At 46.5% G+C, this 19503-nt stretch overlaps 2 protein-coding genes across 5 annotated transcripts in view; both read left to right on the top strand.

Moving 5' to 3' along the window:
- POU2F3 (POU class 2 homeobox 3) overlaps positions 1-10974 on the top strand; it is a 45770-nt gene extending 34796 nt beyond the window's left edge. The window contains exons 7-14 of the mRNA XM_069876288.1: positions 1599-1681; positions 2292-2474; positions 2991-3132; positions 4501-4637; positions 5881-6042; positions 7542-7608; positions 8181-8313; positions 9214-10974. Of these exons, the coding sequence (XP_069732389.1) occupies positions 1599-1681; positions 2292-2474; positions 2991-3132; positions 4501-4637; positions 5881-6042; positions 7542-7608; positions 8181-8313; positions 9214-9253 (947 nt within the window). The 3' untranslated portion in view covers positions 9254-10974. The remainder of the gene's footprint in view (positions 1-1598; positions 1682-2291; positions 2475-2990; positions 3133-4500; positions 4638-5880; positions 6043-7541; positions 7609-8180; positions 8314-9213) is intronic.
- Positions 10975-12606: 1632 nt separating this feature from the next.
- On the top strand, positions 12607-19047 carry LOC138730819 (TLC domain-containing protein 5-like). Of its 4 annotated transcripts, none has more exons than XM_069876330.1 (3): positions 12607-12824; positions 15961-16160; positions 16961-19047. In XM_069876330.1, exons 2-3 carry the CDS (start codon positions 15965-15967, stop codon positions 17497-17499), a joined length of 735 nt encoding a protein of 244 aa, XP_069732431.1. In that variant the 5' UTR covers positions 12607-12824; positions 15961-15964; the 3' UTR covers positions 17500-19047. The 4 variants fall into 4 exon arrangements, with proteins under 4 accessions (XP_069732431.1, XP_069732429.1, XP_069732430.1 ...); XM_069876328.1 differs by having other exon boundaries at positions 12608-12824; positions 15964-16160; XM_069876329.1 differs by lacking the exon at positions 12607-12824 and adding an exon at positions 14823-14869 and having other exon boundaries at positions 15964-16160.
- The last annotated feature ends 456 nt before the right edge of the window (positions 19048-19503 follow it).

The following is a 19503-nucleotide window of genomic DNA, read 5'->3' as shown; positions in this document are numbered from 1 at the left end:
ATTGGTCCATGGATTTAATGGCCAAAGGGACATGGCTGTGGGCTTAACCTTTCCAAGAGGATATGTGTTTTGGGTTGATTTTAGTATTTTAAAGCTGTTTTTAAGTCAGAGAAGTTCCTAAATCTGATTCATTATGCCCTAATTGGATTAATTTTGCAGCTCTTCACACAGTGAATGTTGGCCCACTTCAATAAGGGGTGAGAGCTCTATGCTATAAAGGTGGAAACAAGCAGACAGGGAGATGCTGGGAACACTGTCAGGCAAAATATTGTTTCTGAAGCCTTCATCTTATGAAAACCTGTCCTCGATCTCATCAGCTGTCAAACTGGTGATTCCTGAATCCAGTCCATAATTTTCATTTGAGCTTTTGCAAAGGTGTTCAATCATGATTTTAAAGACTCCAAATGACAGAGCATCCACCATGTCCCTAGGCAAACCATTCCAGTGATTAATTACCTTCACTGTTCAAAATGTGCACCTCATTACCAGCCTGCATTTGAAATTCAAAACTGTTCCAGCATGAGAGAAGGCTTATTGAAACACCAGTCTAAATAAATAGATGGGATCCTGCACATTCAGATCTAAATTAAAAAAGGAAAGACAGAAAGAGAAAGAGGGGGGAGTGATTGATTCTGGAGATGATCTTTTTTTCCTTTATTTTTTAGCAGGAGTCCATAAATCTCTATAGTTTCCCCTACGATTGTCGGTTACAACCAATAGAATATATTGACTGTTTCAAGAAAGGTTATAAATCCTTACTGAATTCTATAGGCTTCACCTACAATAGACTTGAAGAACCTACCTAAATTTCTAAGGAACCACACTGCTTTGGCCACTACTTAATCCTTTAGGACCTTCCTTGTAAGAGATATAGGCTTGTACTTGGCAGTTTGTCAGCTAAACAATTCCACGGTCCCCATAAATACTAGTTTTTGTTAGTTTTATAGATTTCTCTTCTTATTTTCCTTTCATCATTTTGTGCCAGCTTATATATTCCAAAAGAAATTCAATTTATTTGAAATACAGTAGGGTAGAAAAGAAAGGGTCAGATGGCTCAAAGATGTCATTTCAAAATGAAATGTGTAGTAGAAAGTGGAGCATGGAGGCTCATGAGATTAATGGTAGGATCAGGGTTTTTTTAACAAGATCGAGTGACTGAAAGTTGGAGTCAGAAAAGCTTCTATTGGAAATTTTTTAACGGCTACAATGATTAAACATTGGGAGAGATCACCGCTAAGGATGCAGTAAATTGTCTGCTTCTTGGCATCTAAGATCAAATTTAGCAGTCTCTGTAAAAAGTTTATGCTTTGGTTCAGCCTTAGGTTAATGGGCTATGGGCAGGGATTGGTGGGCAAGATATTTTACTGATGTCATTAATGCAATAATCCCTTTCAGGCTAAAAAGCCATGAAAAGAACCTTTTCTTTCTCATAATCCAACTTAGAGCCACACACATACGTAATGGTCAAAATCCTCATGTTTTGAACATGTTTTCTACCTGGAGCTTCGTGAGCCTTTCCTGGGCAGAGGGATGTTCAGCTGCCTGGGTGATGGGGAAGGAGCTGGACTAATCGGATGTATCTCTCTCTCTCTCCCCAGCTTTGCAGCCAAACATCCTCTCCTTCCCTCAGCAACAGGGCAGCCTTCTCCTCTCCCAACCGGGACCCAGCCTGGCATCACAGGTAACTTGCTTCAGCACAGTCCCACCCTGAGAAGCACCCATCCACAAAAATCACTGCTTCCTTAGGGAAAAAGGAGGAGAAGATGGTGTGCTTGTCATAGAATCACAGAACAGTTGAGGTTTGAAGGCACCTTCACAGGTCATCCAGTCCACACACACCCCCTGCAGGAGCAGGGACACCTCCCACTGCATCAGGTTGCTCCAAGCCCCATCCAGCCTGGCCTTGAATGTTTCCAGGGACAGGGCCACCACAACTTCTCTGAGCAACATGGGCCAGTGTTTCACCACCTCCATTGTAAAAAATATCTTCCTCATACCCAGTCTAAATCTCCTCTCCTTTAGTTTAAAACCATTCTTTGACCTGTCACAACAGGCCTTGCTAGAAAGTCTGTCTCCAGCTTTCCTGGAGCCCCTTTCAGCACTGGAAGCTACTCTAAGATCTCCCTACAGCCTTCTCTTCTTCAGGCTGAACAACCCCAACTCTCAGCCTGTCCTCATATGGGAGGTGCTCCAGCCCTCTGGTAATTTTTGTGTCCTTCTCTGGACCTGCTCCAACAGCTCCAATATTGTTCTATTGTTGTGACCCTATGCATCTTTTTCTGCTTTAACAGGCAGTGGGTCGTTCTGGACTCCCTGGATCATCTGTTGAACCCCACCTGGATGTACCCCAGCATTTGCAAGTGGCAAAGCACCTAACTCCATCAGGAGCATCTGAGGAACCTAGTGACCTGGAGGAGCTGGAAAAGTTTGCTAAGACTTTCAAACAAAGGCGAATCAAACTGGGTTTCACACAGGTGAGCAGCCTTGTCAATCGGAAGGGGGGGTCTCACTTGTGACGAGGACACGTCAGACGGGGAATTTGTTGCAGGGTTGTTGATGGAGGAAGGCCTGGATTAGATGTAGTTTGGCTTTCTTTGGAGCATCCCTATCCAAACACATGAAAAGAAAAACCCTTCCTAATACCTCATTACCATGATCTCACTATCACAGAATCAACGAATGGTTTGGGTTGGAAGGAACCTTAAAGATCATCCAGCTCACACCTCCTGACCGTGGGCAGGGACACCTTCCACTGGATAAAGGTGCTTAGAGCTTAAGCCAACCAATCATTATCTGCACTTTCTTCAATAAACAAAGGCTCAGGGATGTGGGGTAGACTTCTGTCGGAAGAGAATCCGCTTTCTCTGGAAGGCAGGTCATGGAAACCAGGCTGCACCTACTCTGGAAGCATCGTGGGAGGTGGTCTGACAGCAAGAAGCTGTGAGGGTTTTCTTCTGAGCCCATGTTGTGATTTGGATCTTCTCTGGCAGGGTGACGTTGGACTGGCCATGGGGAAGCTCTATGGCAATGATTTCAGCCAGACCACCATTTCCCGCTTTGAAGCACTCAACTTGAGCTTTAAGAATATGTGCAAGCTCAAACCCCTGCTGGAGAAGTGGCTGAGTGATGCAGGTGAGTGACACAACATGTAGAAATAGCACAAGTCTTGGGCAGAAACTTCCAATAAAAGCCAGGAAATCAGAGCTGAAGACCTCTCAGATCTGTGGCTGGGCTGGTAAAAGACTGCTTTCCTCAGTGGATCACACAGCAAGTTGCATAGTGGTCTAAATATCAAACCGTATCTCTCCTTGCACTCTGGTAATAGAATTGTAGAATCATTAAAGTCAGAAAAGACCTCTAAACTCGTACAATCCAAACACTACCGTGCCTACTAAACCATGTCTCAAAATGGCACATCTACACAGGTTTTTTAACCCCTTCAGGGATGAGGACTCTACCACTGCCCTGGGCAGCGTCTGCCAGTGCTTCGCCACTCTTGTCAGTAAAGAATTTTTTCCTGCTATCCAATCTAAACCTCCCCTGGTGCAACCTGAGGCCATTCCCTCTTGTCCCATCCCTTGGTACTTTGGAGAAGAAACCAACACCAACATCACCACAACCTCCTTTCAGGAGCTGCAGAGTGATGAGGTCTCCTCTCAGCCTCCTTTTCTCCAGGCTAAACAACTCCAGGTCCCTCAGCTGCTCCCAGAACCCCTGTGCTCCAGCCCCTTCCCCAGCTCCATTATCCTCTGGATGCTCTCCAGTCCCTCAATGTCTTTCCTGTACTGAGGGGCCCCAAACTGAACCCAGGATTTGAGATGCGGCCTCACCAGCGCCAAGTCACTTTCAACATGAGATTCCCATGCCAAGTCTGGTGCAATCCCTTCCTGCATTGCCTCTTGCTCTGTGGCGTGGCCTGGGGCAAGTCACTGGGCTGGTCCATTCAGTCCAGGGAAGATTAGGAAGGGACTCCTAAAGTGCTCAGAGATCAGCCCATGAGCAGCAATTAGAAAAGGAAGGTATCCCTGCCAGTGGAATCCCCAGTAGCAGCAGGACTGGGCTGATGTCCTCTGCTGACTGCAAACCTCTGTAGGAGGGGTGCTATGCTTCACCTGCCCTTCAGGAGTGGTGTGTTTGACCAATGTATGTCAGGAGGTGTCTCAGCTACGGGGGGTCTGATTCCAGCAGTGTAAGTCAGCATCTTTAATGGTGGGAAATTAAATCATGGGAAAATGTGTGGTCCCCATCAGAGCAAGCTAGAAATCAAGCTGGAAAAGAGGAAAAATAGTGTGTTGATTAGGATTTTAGCACTCATTTCTTTGGTGATTTGGACAAGGTCATTGACGGCTTTGGGACTGTTGAAGCAATTTTAATCATAATCAGAGGAAAGATCCATTATGTGGGAATGTTCTACTTAGTTTAAGATGTACCATAGTTCCCAACAAAGACCTGGGAATTAAAATAATTCGAATATCTCTCTTCCCCTCCCTCTTTCCCCAGAATCTGCTCCTTTGGACTCTTCCATGAGCACTCCCAATTCCTACCCCTCAGTGAATGAGATGTTTGGACGGAAAAGAAAGAAGCGAACCAGCATTGAGACTAACATTCGCTCCACGCTGGAGAAGAGATTTCAAGATGTGAGGGGAAAATCTTTTATGTGTTGTAAACCCTCTCCGAGTTTGACATTTGCTTAAGCATTGTAGCACTGAATCCTCAGAAAAAAAGAGAGAGATCAAAAGATCTCTCTTTTTTGTTGGTTTTGATAGCAGATTAGAAAATGCTTGAAGGGGTTAACGGGGAAGTGTCAAACCTAATGAAATCAAATTATCTCCTTGGTCAATGTTGTTTTAAAGGAGTTATGATTCCATCACCTCCCTGTAACTGTCCACTGAGCAGTGCCCAAATCTAAGTTGATCTCCTGCACCCACCTCTTCTCTTTGTGAGTTGCAGGTGTGCGTCGTCACGGTGCAGCACAGAAACTCATGTCCCATTAAGCAGGTCTTGTGAGACCACAGAACTCCAGGTATTGCTGCGAGACCACAGAACTCCAGGTATTGCTGCTGAATCACTTCAGATTTGGAGACTTATGCTTTTTAAGCATTAAGATTTTCAAGAAAAATCACTACAGAGTGCAAACAGAGCTTTAAATCAGGACCAAAGTGGGCACTGAAAATATTTCATCAACACTGATTTTGACCAGCCCTCATTTTTTCTTGGTTTCTCCTTCATATCCGATCATATCAAAATTTCCTCCTAAGGCTGTTAATGAGAACAAAAGACAGTCATTGTAAGATCATTATGGGCGCCTCATTTTTTAACTAGTACGAGCCATTCTTTATAATGGGAAAAGTGTCCTAGCATCTCCCTGCTAGTTATTGTTGACCCTTAAGTCTCCAGCTTAGTTCAAATCCCATGGAGCTAAACGCAGTCAAATGCGCCAGAAAAGAAATGAGCTGGAAAGGAGGATAGATGCTATTATGTCTATTTATAAATGAGGGATGGAGGGAGAAAGGAAGAAATGGCTTTTCTGCTGTGCTGTAGGTAGGCGTAGAAACAGTACCTCGAAGTTCTGTCCTCTGTAGTGATAAGAAGACCACAAGTCATTAGGTTCCCCCCAAGCAATGATTTAGGGTGCTGTTAAGATCAAAGAGCATGGTGCTTTATGCAATAACAGGACCAGGTACTGTGATTCATCCCCTGCTGATTCCATGAGACTTGATGTTGGATCACAGGTACTTTATGGTTCAGAGAAGGTAATCTCTCAACCAAATATATACCCTTTGTCTTAGAAGAAAATTTTTCCCATTTCCGTTTCCAGTCAGCCCCACTCTTGCCTTTCCAGCAAGGGGGCTTGCTTTAACCTCTGCCTTTTCTTAGCAGAACCCCAAGCCCAGTTCAGAGGAGATATCCTTGATAGCAGAGCAGCTCTCCATGGAAAAGGAGGTGGTTCGGGTCTGGTTCTGCAACCGGCGCCAGAAGGAAAAACGGATCAGCTGCCCAATGCCATCCCCCATCAAATCACCTATCTACAACTCCAGACTGGTGAGAGGCTTTGGATTGAGGAGTTCTACATGCGTTCACAGGGGGCTTGGGGGGAAACGCAGCAGGGTTTGTTCGAAAAGGAAACTGGATATTTCCTTGTGCGCCCTCATCCCTGAGTCGCTTGCATGCAGAAGCGTGCAGAGAGGCAGCTGGGCATATACACCATATCCCAACTTGAATAGAATCTCATGCTTACATTTACAGAACATTTATTTTTATTCTGTTAATGAAAGCAACAGAAAGAAAGTACAAGTTTCCTAGAAAGCCAGTTTAATTGTAGGATAATTTAGCCAAATAGGGTTGCTGTCCCAACATTTTTCACGCTAAGATTGATGAATAAGAGCTTTGCAAAGCTGATGGGGAGGGAGGAATCGGCATTGCATGGAATGAGAATTACATCCACTCATGTCAATTTAAGTTGTGAACTCTGAAGCCTAATGGTGACCATTTATATCAGTTTGTTGGTTTACAGAAATGTAGAACACACTTTGTTAGTGCTAATTGTCCTTCTCTTGTGGTGTACAGTCACATTTTGGCACATAATTTCAAGAAACTGTTGTGAAAGTTGGTGAAAGCCTGTCCAGCTGCCAATGGCTCCTGTAGATAACAAACTACTATTATGTTTCTGTTAGTTAATAGCGGTTTAGTTGTTTCTCTGTACAAAAGTAGCAGTAACCTCCTTGTAGTGGTGTTAGTGCTGGAGCACAAGTGAATAAGAAGGAGAATACATATACACAAGCAATATATTGTCTTGAAATCCTCTGGGGTTTGGAATTATTCATCAGAAGGCAGGGAAACATCACAAGAAGTTGGGTCACTTGTTGCACAACACGTTTGCTTTACAGTCACAGCACAAATGCCGTTTGCAAGCCATGGATTTTTAAAGCAGCAGCTTTGGTGAATAATTTTCCTGTGGATGTGTTGTACAAATGATGTCTTTGCTCATCAGTCATCCTGAACAATGTGCTGCCTGTAGTTAAAGTATCACGGCTGGACAACAAATGCCCCAGGCTTGCTTTGATTGCAGCCACCAAATTACTAATTGTCACCTGAGAGTTCTCACTCATTAAGAAGTCTCTAAAGGAAAAGGGATTCTTTGTGCCCAAGACCAGAGTGAGCTGGGAAGTTTCAGACTGAGAATATCCAGTCTGATACATCCAAAGGGCAACAGCTCCTACCAATTGGATCTTGGGGATTCCAGAATTTTTGGCTTCTGTTGGATAATTTCAGGCTTTTCCATAGCTGATCTGTAAGTTTAGACCTATGTAGAGAAGTGAGGCCTGTGAAATACTCATTCTGGTTTCTCTCCATGGCCCTGGATGTGGGAATGGTGCTTCTACACTACAAAATGACTACAAGTATCTATGGGAGCCTCAGATGTAGATAAGAAGTCTGCCTGTGAGCCAGCACACTTTAAAGTGAATGTGAAAGGAGTGGCATTTTGTGACCCATATGCTCATAGTGCTTACTGCTTATGGTTTGCCTCTGTTTCTCTCTAGGTCTCTACCTCAGGGTCCTTGGGGCCTCTCTCCGTCAATCCAGTGCACAGCACCATACCTGGGACTGGTAAGCCTTGAGAAACCTGTCTCACTCACCATTCCTTCCCTCCTTTCTCTGCTCTTGCTCTCTGACTACTTGGTTTCTAGGTCATATTTGCAGGACACTCAATAAGACCCTTGGGTTTGGTCAGGGAAAGTATCCCCATGTAACTAGTGTACAAGGGATAAGAACAGTTGAGGCTCTCTCTTGGCTGGAACCAAAACATGGAAAGCTTCCTGAGCATGATAACATTCCCAGGGTAATTGTTGGCAAATGCTCCTGTGATGTTTAGGTTTGGGAGCCAGGCACAACAAGAGGAGTGCCTAGGGGTTGGTTACAACATTTCTTCAGCAGAACATTGTCAGATCTCCTTTGAGAAGCTTGATTCGCAGTGATAGAAACTAAACACTGGGAAGTCCTGGAGGTCCTGGAGACCCCCACCTTCTCTGTGGCTGGGGCACAGGTTCCGCTTTGCTGCTGCAGGGCAGGCAGTGAATTGAATGAACAACAGGATGGGTACGAGATATGGTGGAAGTGTTTGGGCTGTCCTTAGTAGGAAAAGGAGATCCTAGTCTTATTCTGCTTTCTCTGCTACGCAGTAACATCATCGTGTTCCCCAGGGAATTCCAGCAGGCCCTCGTCCCCTGGCAGTGCACTCCATGCCAGCAGCCCCGGCACAGCCCAGAGCAATTCCAAAGCTGCAATGAACTCCTCCAGTTTCAACTCTTCAGGGTAAGGCAGCAGGAGTCCATAGCTTGCCCCTCATTGAGGGAATTGGGGGGCTTGGGAGAAAGCAGTGGGACCTTAGAGAAGGATGTGCAAGCCCTTAGAGACTCCAGCAATATGGAGCTATGTGGTGGCATGTTCTTACATGAAGCTTCATGTCTTCTTGGGATATGGCCCTTCTGCTCAAAGACAAATAGCAAATCAAGTTTTGCCTAAAAGCCCGTGCAGGTCAGAAAAAAAGAAAAAAATAGAACCTCAACCCAAAACCTGAAAAGAAACACCAGCCATAAGGACTATCCTAAACTGACTCCTCGTGAGGAGGAAGCAGAGGAAGGTTTATTTTGCCCCCTCCCAGCCAGTTTTCTCTCCTGCAGTGCCACCCAGAGAGCTCTGCTGCAGAGTGACTGTTCCACAGTGGAAGATGAAACAAGAGCAAAGATTTTCCTCTACCCTGTCTTTAGATGCTATAAAAGCATCGAGCCATGCACACAGGCTCAGAGCCCTTACTGACTGTGCCTCTGCCACAGCCTGCGCTGCTCGGGCCTCTCTGCACTTGCAATTTCTGCTACACGTTGCACAGCATGTAAAGGATGCTGTGTTAGTAGGAAGACAACAGAGGGTGTTACCCGTAGCTGCTGGGCTGTCTGAGTCATGGATCATCCTGTGCCGTGAATCAAATCTCTTCTTACACAGAGGAAGCCCAACAGCCAGGTAGGGTGTGAAATCACAAGCACAGTGGAAGGCGTTGCTTAGAAAGACCAGGGGGTTGCTATGAGCTTCCCATAGGAGCAAAGGCTCATTTGCCAGCTGCCAAGTTGAATTAACATTACAAACTTTATAATAAGGATTTTTGTTTCAAGGGGGAACTGTTAACAACATGGCAATTATTCCCTGTGTTGCAAATAGATCTTGGTATCGATGGAATCAACCGACCTACCTCCACTGAGATGACTCCTCCATCATTTGTAAAAAGGAGCTCTGACTTCCAGCTATGGACCAGCTTCTCTAGGAACAATGCTTGGGGCAACATCTGGTGTTCCAGTTCCTTCAAAACACTGCCAAGTGAAGGTCTTGTTTAAGGGAACCCATAGCAGCAGAACTCTCCAGGGACTCAAACTGCAGCTGACCTCCCCCAAGGATTCTCCATGCCAACAGTGACATTTTAACCCTCTTCCAGGCGTTCACTGCAAGAACCAGCCCTTGCTTAGCACTATTAGCATGAAACACTGCCCTCTGCTTGCAAATCTCTGCATTCACGCTGGATTGCCTGGCAATCCCTAATCTGGAAGGATTTCTGTGTCAGGACCCTCTTCCCGCCCCCCCTCAACTTGCTCCAGAGCTTCCCACGAGAAGGGTCTATCGTGCTGTTACTGTCACGCACATGCCACAAACCCCCAAACTGAGCCGAGGTTACCCAGTTCATTTCACCACGATGTCGAGATGTGAGCCTTGGTTTTCAGTAGACCAAGGTCTATGGCACTGTGCTTTACCCACTACCAAACTCGCTTCGCTTTGAGCCATTTTGCTCTGTTTCTAAAGGTGCTTTTTTTTTTTCCTTTTTTCTTTCTTTTTTTTTTAATTAAGTATTTTAGAACCTTCTTATTTTTTTTCCCTTTAAAAAAAAAAATTGTTGTCTTTTGCAAAATTCGTGTCCAGGTCTTGTTATTGCTCACAGCTGCCCTGCTGGAGGATGTCACTGTTCAAAAATCTTGGGTGAACCTCTGACTCCATTGATCGCACCACCAGTTTGTGTTGATTTGATGGGATTAGGCTTGACCTTTCCTTCTTTCTTGTATTCCTTCTTTGGTTTTTATCCAATATCAAACGAATCCAGCCTCTCCGCAGTAGAGGTGTGCATGTGTTCTGGTCTGTCCCGACTTGTATGTGATGTAGCTGGCCTCTTCTCTGCAGCGTGCTCTTCTCTTCCCAGGAGGACGAGTTGTTTTGCTCAGGTGTGAACCTCGAGGTTTGTGTGTGCAAGCGTTTCTTAATTTCACAAGATGCCAAAGTGCAGGAAACTTCATCTTTCACAGCCTTTCACAAGGGATGTTGTTGTTACTTTGCAACTCTCCACTTGAAAAGACGTAGATATTTAATTGTGTTAAAAGTAGATTTGAGTAAGACAAATTCTTGGTCAAGTTGTCTATGGGTACAAGTAATTAATGCAGTAAATTAATATCTGGTTCACAGGTTGTAAATACACATTTTTGAGTAGTAGTCTTTTTTTTTTTCTGATGGCTTTTTTTTTTTTTAGGTAAATGTGAGCTTTTTTTTAAAAGTTAAAATTACCTTTGGTCACTTCTGGGAAAAAAGAAAATATTGGATTTGTTGTTTCTTATCCTCCTCATCCAATCATGTGTGAAGAATCATTGCTATAGGGAGTCTGACCTTAAAAGTTTATCAGCTACCTTCACACAAAGTATTGAGCCTTGTATGCACATTGTACATAGAACAGAGTTTGTTGCTTTGAGTGAGGATTTGTTATAGAAGACGACATAGATAATAATGAGAGAGGACTGCAAAAGATATGGTAACACTTCTTGAGAAATGGAAATTAAGAAAAATACTACTTTTAAAAAAATACTGAAATAAGTTTTTTCAAAATGTTCTAACACAAAAAAGGGCGAAACTGTGTTTTCCTGGATTCCTCCCCACTATTCCTTTACCTCTAACTGAAATACTACCATCATATCTGTTTTTCGATGGAAACATTCAAATTAAATGAAGCTTCTTTTTTTTCAACAAAATCTGTTGTGATTTAAAAACATTTTATGTTGGGAAAGCAAGAAACATGGCTGAGAGGTATTAATTGAACACTCCTGATAATTGCAGCCCTTTGTTCTGCCATTAATTAAACTTCCTTACATGCTTGAAGGGTTGATTTCGAGACTTGTTCCACATTGCTTTCCAACTATATTTAGAGATGTGAAATGGATTATTGGAATAGAATCGTTCTAAAGCTGAGCTGTGACAGCATTGGTACCCTATTAGTTCTGCAGGTGGGTTTTCTTGGCAGATTCCTTGAGGTTCCTTAAGGACTTATGTGTCCAAGCTGTGTTCTAAGCTAGTGACAGGAATTGAACACGATGGCATTATATAGGAATTGGACTCCATGATCCTTGTGGGTCCCTTCCAACTCAGGTAATTCTGTGATTCAATTATGTGCTTTAATCACAGGATTCTTCAGGACAAACCAAATTCCCTCCAGCTCAGGGAATGACGCTGCAGCAGTATTTAAAACAACCGTGCTACAATGACTGCGTTTAAGCTCGGCTAGTTGCTTGCTGGGTCAGTGCAGGGATGAATGATGCCAGCACATCCTCCCTGTGTAAACTCCACCCTGCCATGGGATTGCTTGGAATGCTGGGCTCTCAAAATGAGCTCAGGCAAGCTCTGCAGACACAGATCAATGAGCACTCAGCTCCCCTCTGATGTAGGCTCTGTCCTGCTGGAAAAGCCAGCACGATCACTGCCCAGCACTAATACTGAGAAGATCTCCAGAAACGAGTGCACTCACACATAGAATTATGGAACCATGGAATGGTTTGGGTTGGAAGGGATCAGGCCAGGTTGGATGGGGCTTTGAGCAACCTGATCCAGTGGGAGGTGTCCCTGCCCATGGCAGGGGTCTGGAACTGAATGGGCTTTGAAGTCTCCTCCAACCTAAGCCAACCTGTGATTCAATGACTTAATGGTCTTAGAGGCCTTTTCCAACCTAAATGATTATGTGATTCTTATAGTATAGAGAGGATACACCAAGATCAAAATCAGCTCTTACCTGACTAGGACTATTCCATTTAATTGTCAGAAATTCTTCTAAGTAATTTGCTCCTGCAGAAGCAGCACTGCATAAGTTTTAGAATATAATTTTTGAAAGCTGGGATAAGAATTCTAAATGTCTTAAATGCTGAATAACGGTATCTCCACATTAGCATTGCAGCTGAGATCAAAGCCAAGATGTGCCAGGTGTTGTGCAAACACATCCTGAGAGCTGATCTCCACAGAAAAGTTTATAAACACAAAAACAGGTCCCTCTGGTTTATTGATTAGTTGGTCCTGAATAGGAAATCAAACACTCTGGGGGGTGGGTTCTCAAAAAGCTACAGTTGGAAAGGAAAAGTCTTTATTCCCGTCTTCTACAAATACTTCCAGTCTCACAGGAAGGATCTAAGGGATTAAAAATATAGAGCAGGAAATTCCAGCTTTCCAAGACTAAGAGTCACCTCCCATAGCCATAGATAAACAACACGGGGAATGGTTGCTCATGAGCAGATGTGCCTCACAGCTGCTATAAGAACTCACTGAAGTTCCTGAATGACCTGAGCTGCTACCAAAGTGGCCCTTGTGCCTGGACAGCCTCCGTGCTCCCTGTCCCTGCTCTTGAGGAGAAAAGCTCCTCTGCTCCTCCACCGTTAGGACTCCAGCATCAGTGACGAGAACTGCAGAAGGAAGCAAAGAGCCAGGTTCGGCTGAGTCCCTGCCTAAAACCACCTCTGTGGGTCCCATCCCTATAGCCTGTGAGTAGAAGGGGTGCAACCCTGTTCATCTTTTGGTTTTATCTGTGGTCTGGTCATTTACTAGCTCTCTGGAGAAGTGAGCCAGGTCCTACTCAGGTCCAATCTTAAATCAAGGACACAGTAGGCCTATGGCAGTTATGGTCGGTCTGTAGGCAGACCTCTCTCTCTGGTTCCTGCTCTTCTCAGCCAGAGACAACTGAACTGGCATTCTCAGAATATAAAATGGACAAACGCTCCTGATTTTCCTCTCTGTTGGCAGACACTGGAGTGTGTATAGGATTTGTACTTCTATTAATGACTTTTCCAGTAGCAACTCCAGAGCTCTAAGTGAGCATGCAGGCCAGGTAGAGGTGGGGTACCTGATACATCCATGATGTTTAGCAGTGCTTGAGTTCAAGCAAGACTGAGAAGGGCTGGAAAATTAACAATTTGCTGTTGGTATTTAATTTCTTTTATTGATTGCTCCCCTTTCTTTCTTCCTCTGCTTTCCACCTGTGAGGAGAGCTAGTGCAAGCTGGGAGAACAGCACTCTGTTCCTTGCCCTTCCCTATTATCCCTGTGGCCTGAAGGGAGTCCTTGAGCACTTCTAAATGTCCAAATGATCCCAACAAGTGTCCTCATTGTTTGTGATGCCCGCAGCCTTGGGACTTACCTTCCATGTAGAATAAGAATAGATCCTAATGCTCATATCCAATGCCTTCAGTGGCTGAACTGTAATTCAGGCTTGCTTTTATGGACCCAGCAGCTTGAGCCAGCAGAGACTCAAGCCTGAGTGGCAATGGGCCCCCTGTTCCCTGTGCTGAGGTGTCCCTGCCCACACAGCCTCTGGGCTTGCTTCAGAGCAGAGCCAAAACCATAGAATCATAGGATGATTTGGGTTGGAAGGGACCTTAAAGATCATCCAGTCCCACCCCTGCCATGGGCAGGGACACCTCCCACTGGATCAGGGGCTCCAAGCCCCATCCAACCAAAATGCTGGCAAAGAAGAGAAAATCAGGAATTTTTAGCTCAAGTATAAGAGCAACCTATAGCCTACAATCTAACTAAAAGCATATTTGAATGTGTTACCAGTGTTTCAGAATACAGAGAAACATCTGACAGAGTGCAGCGCACGCAGCAGAGTTGAGTGGCCATAGATAAGGGTTCTCTGAGTGATTGGTTTCACTCCCAGCATGGAGCTCTTTGGCTGGAGGGAAGGTCTGGCTTGTTTGGCACACATTATCTCCTTTGATAGTTTATAAAGCAAGTTGAATAAATAGAAATTACGTAGTACCGGCACTGAGTGCATAGTAAGGGCTTGGAGGAAGCACAGCCCATGCCTGGTTACTCACTGCTGCCTCTGCCCAGCCCTGGTTCAGCACCTCGTTTGCTCATCCAGTTGTGCGTGTTGTGTGTCACATCTCCATTCCCCAGCTCCGGACCCAAGCAGTCCCAAACTCTTGTCTCTCAGACTCCCCTCCTGGCAGACAGCACAGTGCGATACAAAGCTGGGTGCCATAAGCCCTACCCTCCCAGTCTCTGCATTCAAAAACAGGTAAAAAAACCTTGAAAGAGCACTCCAGGACGGCTTTTTAAAACAAAAAGACAAAAGCACCTCCCCTTTTGCCTGATCCAGCTTTATTCTTCACCGGGAAGAAAGATGTTCAGGCAAATTAAAGCTTGGGGACCTTCTGGGGCTAAGCTGGATGGAGGTACCAGCCCGGCTGACACGTTCCAAGCCCCTGCCCTTCTTTTTCCTGCTCGGTTTCCCCTTCCCTGCACTGTCTCCCTACCCCGGGACACGCAGTCCTTCTTCCCCTCCAGGATGGTCGAGCGGGTCAAAGCAAACGGCGATGGGGAGGCGACACTCCATCCTCCGGGATGCAGGAGGAGCTGGGGAGGGGAGGAGACGGGAAAGACCTTTCCCGGCCAGAACTGCCCCGGCTTGGGGCGGGGAGGGGAGGGGAAAGGAAGATAAAAGCCTCTCGGCGTGTGAAGGCACCGCCTCCTTTCCCGGGCGACAGGTCCCGGGTGCGGAGAGGAGGAGGCGGCGACGACGAGCCGGGGTAAGGAGCGGGGGAGGGAGGGTGTTGAGGCTGCTGGGGCGCCGCCTGTGCATGCACACCCGGCTTACCACGCGAGGGGGATGGAGGGGGTGGTAGCTCCTCCCCTGCTCCGTCCCCGCATCCCCTTCCTTCAGGGGCGCCCCGGTTCCCCGCATCCCGTTTCAGCATCCCCCATCCAGGGGGTGTCCCGGCTTCGTCTGTCCCATTCTGGCTCCTCCTTCCTATACCGGCATCCCCTCTTTCGGGGGTGTCCCGGCTCCCCCTCCCCGTCTTCCCTTTCTTCACCCCCTCAAACGGGGTGTCCCAGCTCCTCTTTCCCGTCCCAGCATCTCCTCCTTCGGGGATGACCAGGTTCCCCGCTCTCCGTACCAGCATCGCCATCCCGGCATCCTCCCCCTGTCCGTGGTGGAGTTCCAGCTCCCCCTGTCCCATTCGGGTCCCCACCAAGTCCCAGCATCCGCCCCTTCCACGGTGTCCCAGCTCCACCCACCAACCCTCCCCCCACCATCCTGGCATCTCCTTCCTTTAGGGGTGTCCCGGCTCCCCATTCTCTCTCTCAGCATCCCCCTCCTTCAGGATGTCCCTGCTCCCCCTTCCCTTTCTGGCATCCCCCAGCCCGGAGGGGTCTGGCTCCCTCCTCCTTTCTGGCATCCTCACCTTGGGGATGTCCCAGCTCCCCCCATGCGGGGGTCAACCCGAGAGTGTCCAGGCTTTTCCCTCCCAGAATGCCCTGGTCCCCGAGCGGGATGAGGGGCAATTGCAGAGGGCTGAGCCTCTTTGGCTTTCAGGTTGCTGTGGTCTTGGTTTTCCCCAAGTACATTAGGACCTTGGCAATGAGGAGAGGCTTGTAGGGCAATAGCAAGAGCACTGTGCTCGCAGGGCATGTTTTGATGGGGTTGTTTGGTTTGTTTTGCTCATGTGTGTTGGTGTTTGGTGTTTGGTTGGTTGTTTTGGGGTTTGTGTGTGTTTTCCCTCTCTGGGTTTTCCAGGGATGGGGTGGATAGGGAAGCAGATGGTCTGGATGACACCCCACACAGACACACTTTGCTGACAGGGAGGCTGTACTCACATCATCCTCACTCTGTCTTCAGCAGGATGGTTTCCATCGTTCTCGAGGTGACCTGCAGCCTTCTTATCTGGCTGTGCCTGTACACCTGCTTCCGCTACTGGAACCAGCACCGATCCTATGAGTGGAGCTGCCGCTTGGTCACCCTGTTGCATGGGGTGGTTGTCACCTGCTTCTCTGGTTACGTTGCCCTCTTGGATGGCCCCTGGCCTCTGACCCATGCAGGTAGGTTTGGAGTCTTACCCTGACACATGTGCTTGTCATGCAGGGTGGAAACCTCTGGTTCTCTTACAGGTGGAGTGGGGTCTGTTTGCTTCTACTGTCTCTTCTCCCACGTGTATGGGTTTGGGGCAGAATTCGTTGAACTCCCTTGCTTCTTTCATTTCAAGGCCAGGTTGGATGGGGTCTTAAAAAACCTGATCCAGTGGGAGGTGTCCCTGCCTATGGCAGGGGGCTTGGAACTGGATGGGCTTTAAGGTCCCTTCCAACTCAAACTACTCTATGATTCTGTGATTCCATGATTATTCTTCAGCCCTTGCCACTTCTTACTTTTAATATTTTGTTTGTTTGTTTAATCCATGTATATATTGAAAGCTTTCAGGCTGGCAGCTGGAGTTTATTGCAGCATTAGGTGGGACAATGCATTGAGAGTAGATGAAGTGCTGTTCGCGACTCTCAGGGTGTAAATAACTCTTGGCATTTGGGCATTAGGTTTTATTTGACATTTTCTGTCATTAAATCTCAACTAGTTCTGTTGATGGGGGTCAGCCTTTCCACCTGCTTTCTAAAAGGGTGGAGACAAAAAGCACCGTGGCAGGAGATAGGATGGTCTGCCTGGGTCTTCTGGGCAGGCTGAAATTTGAAGGGAGAGCAGAACCAGGCATCCAAGCTTCCAGCATGGCCCTTGGTCCATAAGATAATGTAGGAAACTGAGGAGGAAAGAGCCGTACTCACGAGCTGCATTGCTCCATATTGGAAGAATGTCTTATTTAAGACCTTAGGCTTATGTACATCTTTTGTTTCAGGTTCACCAAACACACCTCTTCAGACCCATGTGCTGTCCTTGACCTTGGGTTACTTTATCTTTGACCTGGGCTGGTGCCTCTACTTCCAGACAGAGGGGGACCTGATGCTGTTCCACCATACGTTGAGCATCTGTGGCATGATTATGGTGCTTGGGCTTGGGAAGTCTGCTACGGAAGTCAATGCTATTGTATTTGTTAGTGAGATCACCAACCCACTGCTGCAGACCCGATGGTTTCTACGGGAAATGGGACATTACCACACTTTCCTAGGAGAGGTGGTGGATTTCTTCTTTGTATTCCTCTTCCTGGTGCTGAGAATCGGGGGAGGAGCTTTGATCTTGTATGCGATGGTGACATCCCCTGACCCCATCTGGCTCCTCAAAGCTGGAGGCCTGGCCATGTACATGGTTTCTTTGGGGTTCATGGTTGAAATCTGTCACTTCATCAGGAGGAAAATGTTGAAAAAATATCATTCCTTGACGAGCCTGAGGAGTACAAATGCACCCGTGAAAACTAATGGGCACTTGGCAGCTCATTAACCGGTTGTGGATGACCATCCCTTGGGCTAGGGTCCTGGCTACTGAAGCTATTCCTGTGCAAAGAACTCCTACAAGTGATGTGGAATTGACTTTCTGGCACTGGCAGTGGGTCTGTAACCATGGAGGAGATGGATCAGCACTAGGAACACAGGAAAGCTGACAGGGGAGGGGTTTGAGTGGAAACCTGAAGAAGCTGGCGTATCTGCTGAACCCCAGTTCCCCTGTTTCTCCAACACTGGTAGAGTCTCAAGGAGGACGGCAATGCCAGACCTATTCCATCTTCAGCCAGTAATGGAACAGTCTGCATGTTCTGTAAGCATTTTGGAAGGAGAATTGATTCACGATGTAGAGCCAGAAAGTCAAATCTGAAAAATCCCATCTTCCTGTCAGTGAGACCAGGGTGTGACCTAGCAAAGATTTACTGAGCCTCCCTCTCTTTTAATCCTGGAGCTGGACAATATGCTTGGATAAAAGCCTTTGAACAAGATGCAGGGTTATAGCAGAGTTGTCCTTTGAGCGTGTGAAGCCATGGTATTTGAGGTGAGGCACCATTTTACCTCATTGTTTTTACTGATACATTTCTTTTTTTTAATACTTGCATTCAAGCAGATCCTGATCTTGGAGCAATGTGACCTCACTGGTATTGACTCAGACCCTTGCAAACTCCCTGGCAAACATGCGTCAAGCATGAGGATTGTGCCAATGAACTCCATGAGCGAGCGTTCACCTGGCCCTGGATTGCCTTAAAAAAACGTCAGGTGTTTTGTGGGCAAGAGATAGTAAAGAGCAGCCCTGTCTGGTTTCTCTTTCTGTTCTGGGGTTGGCTTGTTTCCAAGCCACTGGAGCTGAATGAGTGGCTAATGAGTCTAAAAAGTGACTTGTTTTCAGGAGTGACAGTAATGTTTATGTGGATCTCAGTGCAACGTTTGTTCCATATCAGCAGGTCTTGGAGTATGTACTAGTTCTCTTATTTTCTTTACCTCTCTGACATTTCCCCTGGGGTTTAATGTGAATTTCCCTCTGTTTAAGGCTGTGGTTCAGATTTACTCTCCCATAAAAGCATTGCTAACAGCTGAGAAACAAATGGCCTTGTGTTTGCCCTCAGGCTTAGCGAGGCTGGTTGCCTTTCCTTCCTGCTTTCAAAGACCTTGCTAAGAGGCTTTTCTTTACGGAACCTAAGAGCTCCTGAGACAGCTTGCATGGCTTTTGCTCAAGCGAGGTGTCACCCCTGCTGCAGTGGTGAAGGAGAGCAGTGGGAATAGTGGGGATGCAGCCTTGGTAGCTCCTCTGTGCCTCTTATCTCGCTAACTCTGGCTGTGTTTGGGGCAGATATCTGACTTGGCAGGGGGTGAGAATAAGGTGGCTGGAGAGATTAAAAGTTACATGAAATAACCTAACTTTTGACGTGCCTTCTGCATGTGTTGCAGCTGTGAATCCAAGCAAGCTAATATGTTTAGGAAAAAAAAGAGCCAGTGTGGCTCTGGGGGGCTGGCCTTGTGAGGTAGGAAGCCTTGCTAGAGCCTATGCTCTTCCAAATACTCCAATGAGTGATGGGACTTCTAATAAAGTTATGTTATCTTAAATAAAGAAACAATTGCTGTAATGTTCTTTCGTTCTGGGTCTTAAGGAGGCAACTGAAGTTAATGCTGAGGAAGACCAGCTTGAGGGTAGTCTAAGGCTGGTAGTCCCTGGCAAAGCTCTGGTTTTCACTTCAGGAAGGAGTGTGCTAGTGGGGAACAAGCACTGACAGAGCCATGTGCTCTGGAGCTCAGGCTTGAGGTGTGAAGCTGGAGTCAACAATGAGTCACAGGCAATATTGAAGAAGAACGGGCCATTAAACTGAGATATTTGCTCTTGATGGACACAAGGTCACAGGGTAACTGTGAAATTCTGGTCGTGGCACATCCCAGGTTGCCTCTTCCTTGTCTGCAGCACCTCTCTGCTGCTGCATTTCATCCTAGGAATGACCAGTTCAGGAGGCTTGGGTTGCAAGGTGGTTTGTTG

Source organism: Phaenicophaeus curvirostris, chromosome 25, assembly GCF_032191515.1.
Source record: "Phaenicophaeus curvirostris isolate KB17595 chromosome 25, BPBGC_Pcur_1.0, whole genome shotgun sequence".
Classification (NCBI taxonomy): Eukaryota; Metazoa; Chordata; class Aves; order Cuculiformes; family Cuculidae; genus Phaenicophaeus; species Phaenicophaeus curvirostris.
The sequence above is the reverse complement of the archived record's forward strand: the minus strand, read 5'-3'. Positions and strand labels throughout refer to the sequence as shown.

Coding starts and splice junctions, on each gene's coding strand:
- LOC138730819 (XM_069876330.1), top strand. CDS start 15,965: ATGGTTTCCATCGTTCTCGAGGTGACCTGCAGCCTTCTTATCTGGCTG. Junction 16,161..16,960: donor CTGGCCTCTGACCCATGCAG/GTAGGTTTGGAG, acceptor CTTTTGTTTCAG/GTTCACCAAACACACCTCTT.